The sequence below is a fragment of the Telopea speciosissima genome, chromosome 10, assembly GCF_018873765.1.
Source record: "Telopea speciosissima isolate NSW1024214 ecotype Mountain lineage chromosome 10, Tspe_v1, whole genome shotgun sequence".
NCBI classification, from domain to species: domain Eukaryota; kingdom Viridiplantae; phylum Streptophyta; class Magnoliopsida; order Proteales; family Proteaceae; genus Telopea; species Telopea speciosissima.
In genome coordinates, this window is record NC_057925.1 from 8,224,967 (window position 1) to 8,232,314 (window position 7,348).

General features: G+C 38.1%; 1 protein-coding gene across 1 annotated transcript; it reads left to right on the forward strand.

Annotated features, from left to right (window-relative positions):
• Positions 1–3,855: 3,855 nt before the first annotated feature.
• Positions 3,856–6,963, forward strand: LOC122643123 (malonyl-coenzyme A:anthocyanin 3-O-glucoside-6''-O-malonyltransferase-like). Its single transcript, XM_043836767.1, has 2 exons — positions 3,856–3,951; positions 5,384–6,963. Exon 2 carries the CDS (start codon positions 5,549–5,551, stop codon positions 6,956–6,958), a length of 1,410 nt encoding a protein of 469 aa, XP_043692702.1. The 5' UTR covers positions 3,856–3,951; positions 5,384–5,548; the 3' UTR covers positions 6,959–6,963.
• The last annotated feature ends 385 nt before the right edge of the window (positions 6,964–7,348 follow it).

Genomic DNA, 7,348 nt, shown 5'->3' on the forward strand with positions numbered 1-7,348 from the left:
TAACCAAAAAGCACAAGAAAAGTAGAAGAAGTGGGACGGTGAGAGATTGAGAGAGATTTGAGGGAGAATGCAAGAGATTGAGAGAGATTTGAGACATCATGATAGATTGAGAGAGAAACGTGAGGGATTGTGATTTGAGACTTTAGAGAGGATATCGTTCGGGCGCGGCAAGAGGCGGGAAATGAATAATGCTTGGAGTTTTTTCGTGAAACTCCCCATATAACGGCATTTTTTTCTAAACGCCCTAAAATACATATGGCAGGCGATGAATATAGTATGATATTATGGCATTTACAAGTAAACGCCCCCAACGATGTATGATACTACGACGTTTACAAATAAACGCCGTTGTATTTTTACATACCCCGACAATTCAAAACAAATGCCCCTAAAGATGTATGCTACTGTGGCGATTACAAATAAATGCCGTTGTATCGTTACATACCCCGGCAGTTCAAACCAAACGCCCCCAAAGATGTACTTGTAGCGGCAATTACATATAAAAGCCACGATATCGACTTATTATTCTTTATATACCGACGTTTGTTAATAAACGCCCTCGAATGTTCCTATATGACTGCGTTTACTATAAAACACCGCTAAGGCCGGTCTAAAAATGCCGCGAAAAACCCTTTTTCTGGTAGTACACACAACGGACAAGGCCCTCCAAGCTAAGGAGTCAACCGAGCTGTTAATCTCGCACATAGAGCCAACGCTTCTTCTCCCTGTAGCATTGAGAAGAAGTGAGAAGATCTGAAACTGCTGTTATGGGATCGCCCTCAGCATTTCCCCCCGGCCATGGCTGCATCAAAGTTAAGCTTGAAAAAGGGGGTGGTGGAGGAACCATTATCGTCTACGGTTCCCTGACCAATGCGGTTCCCTAGTGCCTCTCACAAGAGGGGGGTGAGATCCATCCGGGACACCTGACCGAACACTCTGCCTGGGTGGGGTCCACCCTCCTCTTGTGAGAGGCAATAGGGAACCGCACCGGTCAGAGAACCGTATATGATAAAAATTAGGTGGTGGAGGGGCCCATGGGCTTGAGGGGGCCTGGGTTGATGTTCTGCTATTGGAAAGAGCTTTGTTGGAAAGAAGTTTGTTGGGGCTTATGGACGTATATGAGTATTCAACTCCCTAAGGATGTGATTGAAGACATATATAGAAACCCAGTGGAATTGATTGGAGACAAATTGAAGATTTGATTGGAGACAAATTGAAGATCATTGGAGCTGTGATTGAATATATTTAAGGCAAGCTATGTGTGCAATATCTTTGTATAATATTCTATTATCACATGTGATAATAGGTGTAAAGATTTGTAAAGATTTGTAGAGATCACCCAACCGATTGGGGTGCCCATGTATTATTTAAACCTCATGCAATACAAGATAATCTAAGAAATTTCAACCCAATCATGTGTTAGTCTTAACAGGGCCGGGCCTTACAGAACTCCTCAAAGCTTGCATCTGCTTGGCAAGGCCAATTATCATTATGACCCTATTTAAGATAGCTTCAGAGAATGTTGATGAAATCATTCTTACAATTTATCCTTGAAATATACGTATCAATTAACAAACCTCACCTTCAACCACTCATTCTCTCTTCTCGGGGGTATTCATGTCACACGTCAAAACCCCTCTCTCCAGGAATGCCTATTACGCGTCAGAACCCAGAAAAGCTTTTTTCTCCAATTGATAATCTCCTCTATACAGAGGGATACTTTCTTGAACGCCCTATCCAATAGATTTGAATAAATACGCTCCTCTAAAAAGACTTTTAAAGTCACATGTTTGGTCGGCTATTTAAATCCCCTTCACATAAATGGCTGCAACAGGTATGGTGTAACCCTCTCGCATGGTCAGTGGTTCAAGTCTCCTTAGCGACACCTAGTCCACATTTAATTGCTTTCCAAGAAGTGGAGCCTTTGGGTACCATATTTGACCCCTTGTGGGTCTCCTCATTGCCTCCTTGTGGGGTCCTGTTGTGGTGGATGGCCGGTGGGGCCTTGAATTGTACCAAAAAAAAAAAACCCCCTCTCGCATGGAGGATTTGGAGTGTGTTGTAAAGCTCTTTTTCCACGTGATCCCCTTAGGATTATTCATTTATTCATGGTGGTAAACCCATATCTGAATCAATAATTATTCTATTGTATATACAGGAGACATGGTTGAAGAATCCCATATTGCCCAATGACCCTTATGAGAGATCACAAGCACTTTTTTGGGCTAAATTAATTTGCAGATGAGAAGGTGAGGCTTTTATTTTTTTTGTTTATTAAATTAACCTGGCTGGTTAGGTGAGCATGCTATGTCCTCTCTTGGTCCTGGAGTCAGAATTGTTCATTGCCAACTCACCTCATCATGAGATATTTAATTCAAATTTTATAATTAATATATCTAATTATTCAATTTGGAAATTTATTTCCTTAATTTAATACATAATTATTTATTACCAAAACCACTTACTTTTGATAAGATTATCAAGACCGCCGAAACGTCAACCATGTCCACAGATCGGATAAACCCAAAACTTTGTCGACAAGTAGGTACCAAGGTCTCTTGCATGTAAAAATTTATCATGTGACAAAATAAATGTTTGAAAATTCAGAAATATGAGAAAATACAAAATAGTATTAGAGTATCGTATGTATGCATGGATAGATGGCCATGGGATGCATGCCAATACAATGAAGGGTACTTAATTGTATTAAAATATGAATTTGACATGTGATTAATCTAGACTTTGTAACATCTAACCAACGGTCAGAATTACAAGATTCCACATAACAAAAAAAAAAATCACTCTGATAAGTTTATCAAGTTGAACTCCTGAAAATGAAAATTTCCATTTGTTTTTCTGGTGGTATTTTTCATTATTACTAGTTTTTTTTTTACAATGTTTATATTTTTTGTAATAGAATGGTTATATTTCGGAAAATTACAATACAAATTTGATCCATTTATTAAAAAAATTAAAGGTGAGGGTTTCATGCATGGCCGCATAAGGGGTGGGATTAAGATTAGGGATGCAATAGGGTCGGGTTGGGTTGTGCTTTATAAAATCCTAGCGCAACCCTGAGTCTCCTTAGTTGGGTCCAGGCCCGACCCAACCCTGACACCCGCCCTCAGGGTCGGGCTGACCCTAATTGGTCTTGATCATGGGAGGGGGAAGGAAATGCATGGGTTGGAATGGGCAGGGGAGAAAATTATCAATTTTACGTAAAATAACATTATAATAAAATGTATTATATCACTTATTATCTTCATATATAATATATTATATAACAAAATATGGGTGGCTTTTAAAGTTTATAATATATATATTATATTAATATATATTTTATAGTATAACTTAAAACAGGGTCGGACCGGGCTGGGTCAGGCTTAGCTTGAGGCCTCAATCCTGGCCTAGCCCGACCCTTACTCAGGGTCAAAATTTTCCAACGGTGACCCGCCCTCAGGGCTAAATATCTCAGCCCAAACCTTATTCGGACTCAAGGAGGGCCAAGGCTGGTTCGGGGTGACAGGGCCAAACTTGCACCCCTAATTAAGATACATCAAATAGGGGAGATTTGTCTTTTCGACCCCTTCTTGTGAGCTGTACACGGAATCTTTTGCCAAAATTAAATAAAAGCAAAAAAAAAAAAAAAGGTTGCCATTTGCTTGAAGTGGTGCCAGCTTCTTCTCTATTCTAGTCCCTACCGTTTAGTTTTTTTTTTTGGCTTATTGGTTTCTACGTTGGGAAGTCAAACTGTGTTTCTTCTTTAAGCTTATATATAGACATATAGTATTACATTCACTTGTTTATCTCCCAGAAGCTAAGCTGGAAGGAGAGATCGAGTAGATATCCTGTTTTGAAGCATTTCTCTTTCTATGTGCTTTTTTCTACTTCCAAAATCCAATCTGAGCTGCTCTACAACTGGTCTGCAAGAAGAGAAAGAAAAGGGCAGAGGTAAGCCCATTACTTATTTTCCCATTAAATACCAATTTTCTTCCTCTTTTTTATCTAATTAAGTTAAGGTTTCCAGGTATTGAACTAACCAAATTCATTCAGATTTTACCTCTTAGTTTCCTTGTTCTTTTAGTTCAATATCTGGTAACCTTAAGAGTCAGTCAATCCTACATATCAACAGTCAGGCTTGATCTCTCTTATCCACCAATCTCTGCCCATATTGAGAGCCAAATCTGACTATAAATCTGAAGATGTTCTGACAATTTTAAGCATTTTATCATGCACAATCCAACTGTTTTAGGGTAAGAAATCATATACATTCAAGATAACTGCCAATGTGATACAAGTTGAAACAACCCATTTATGAGAAAGACAAGATAGAGTTCCCTTAAGATCAAGAAAGGTAGTTCTAGGTAAAATTATATTTGTTGGATCAGTTTGAACATGTATTCTGAAAATCCATTCCAGTTTTATCTGTAGTGGACAGTACAAAATCTCCTAATCTGTACAGGGCTTATGATATAGATCAGGATTAGCAATTATCAATTCATGGAGTTCTTCTGCAACTTCATTTTGTCATCTGCTAAGCAGTGAGTACTTGAAAAGGATTAAAGAACATAGTTTTGTCTTCATTGTTGCATTGGTTCATCAAGTGTAAGAGTGTTTCCATTTGGGTCTTTTTTCTGGGTAAAATTTTCCATTTGGGTTTTTAATTACATAAGAATAAAAAAAATTAAGCCATCAAGTTCTATAAATATATAGATATTTATAAATGTTTGAGGAGCTCCATGGTTATCTTAATTTGATTTTTGTAAGGACCAAAGATCAAAAGTCAAAACAAACAGAACGCCCAAAACTAGGTCTCTTTGCCTTGGTCAGTATTCATGTATAGAAAGTTTATTTACTTCAGCCATCATGGAAGCTTCCAAATGGTTGAGGCTTAATCACTTGAATTAAGTTGAATTCTTAGAGCGGTGACTTTTCGATGATCTTTTTCAATCTGAGCACAAATGAGGAAAATTATAACTGAATAATGCAAATACTACATTCTTCGAAAACAAAAGGCTGTATATTTTTCTAGAATTAAAGAAATGTATAACATTTTACCCAAAAAAATAAAAAGCTGAATTAAAATACCTTCTGTTAATTATTTTTTACAGAGCAGAATAGTAAAATACAAGCATACCTTATATTTTCTGTGAAGGAGTAAATAATAAATTTAATTTCAGCTACTTAAGAATTTGTTCGCTGATGCTGTCTTTTTTATTCTTTGAGGGTGTCCTGGAAATATTATCAGTATTTTCCAGAATTATGCAAGTGATGTCTTCAAGTTTTTGTACTTCAAGAACAGTAATGAATTGGAAGCCCCTATTCATACTTTCTTCGCAAAAGATTTATCTAACAATAAGTTTTTCAATATTTCCTGTTTCAGGTGTCAGTTAGATAGACCATATATAGGATTCTTCTACATCCCTTGCACATGCAAAAAACAAGTGACTGCTTACTAATTTGGTGAAGTTCTATTGGTCTTATACTCTTAGAGTTTCAACTGTGAAGTGAATTTATAATGCAGAGTGTGCACAGTACTTCAGCAGATATGGCTCATACTAATCCAGTGAAGGTACTGGAGCACTGCAATATCTCTCCACCACCGGGATCTCTTGGAAACAAGATCCTTCCCCTCACCTTCTTCGACATTTTCTGGTTGCCTCCCTATCCCCTTGTGAAGGTCCTTTTCTTTTATGAATATTCTTACTCTATGCACCACTTCAAAAATACCATATTTCCCAACCTTAAACACTCACTTTCCCTCACACTCCAGCACTTCTATCCTCTTTCTGGGCATTTAGTATGGTCTCAAGAATCATCCGAGCCCAAGTTCTGTTACATTGATGGAGACTCAGTCTGCCTAACCTTGGCAGAATCAGATGGTGATTTCCACCATATCTCAGGCAATCATGCAAGATATGTCAATCAATTCCATTGTCTTGTCCCTACACTTACCCCGTCATCCATGGTTGATCCTGAATTTTCAATTCCACTTTTGGGTTTGCAAGTAACAGTGTTTCCAAACTCCGGCATTTGCATCGGAGTAACTGCTAGTCATGTAGCCCTTGATGCTAGGACCCTTGTCCACTTCATGAAGTCATGGGCATCAGTTTTTAGATCAGGAGTTGATTCATTGCCACTAGACTCTCTGCCATTACATAACAGGAATGTAATAAATGATCGGAAGGAGCTCAAGACGAATTACTTGAATGAGATTAAAAAACTTAGAGGAACCATTGAACAAAAAAGCCTTAAGGTTTCAGACAACCATATAGTCCCATCGGACATTCTCCAGGCAACATTTGTTGTGAACCAAAATGATGTCAAGCGACTGAGACAATGGATCTTGGCTAGACGCAAGAAGGATGAGGAACAGACATCAATTACCCCATCACATCTATCAACATACTCTGTAATTTGTGCCCACACTTGGGTTTGCTCAATTAAATCAAGATCAATCGATGGTGCTGCTTCTAAGAGTCAAGATATGGAGGAGATCTTCGCCATTGCTATGGACTGCCGCATCAGGGATCGCCTGGATCCTCCAGTTCCAGAAACATATTTTGGAAATTGCTTTACAGTTTGTGTTGCAACAGTGAAAAGGAGTGACTTAATGGGAGAAGATGGGATCAGCATTGCAGCAGAAGCGATCACAAAGGCAATAAAGAAGCGATTGGATGATGGAGTGTTGAATGGGGCAGAGTACTGGATGTCTAAGGGGAGTGAAGCAGTAAAAAAGGAGCCTTTTGCAGTTGCAGGGTCACCTAGGTATAGAATATATGATACAGATTTTGGTTGGGGAAGGCCAAAGAAGTATGAATCACTCACACTTGGTGAGACAAGTATCTCCCTTTATGACTGCAAAGATGGAGAAGGCAGCCTGGAAGTTGGGGTGGCTTTACCTAAGCTTCGGATGGATTATTTTTCTTCTATCTTTTATAAATTTCGAGAGACCTAGTGCTGACTGAGATCGAGATTGTTATGTTTTGAATTAAGTACATTCCCATTTCTGATTGGACTTTCTAATGGCATGTTTGGCCAAATTAATAATGTTATAAATAAAAAAATTAAAAAAAAACTGATGCATAGTTTGTTTTCCATTTTTATTGCTTGCGAGTCTGAAAACATCTTAAGATATAATCAATTTATCTACACAGTTATATGAAACATTTTTTAGGAACACTGGCAACTCCAAATTGATCTTTTGACCATCAATCTAATGGCACTTCTCTCTGCAGATAGAAATCCAAGATGAGTGGATAAAATGAGAACCTAATTGGATTATGGTAAATGTTTACTTGGAAAGAAATGCCACCAGAAGACTAAATTATGAGCTGCGGCCAAATGG

What these genes read in the sequence shown, in the direction of transcription:
- LOC122643123 (XM_043836767.1), top strand. Translation starts at nt 5,549, where the DNA reads ATGGCTCATACTAATCCAGTGAAGGTACTGGAGCACTGCAATATCTCT.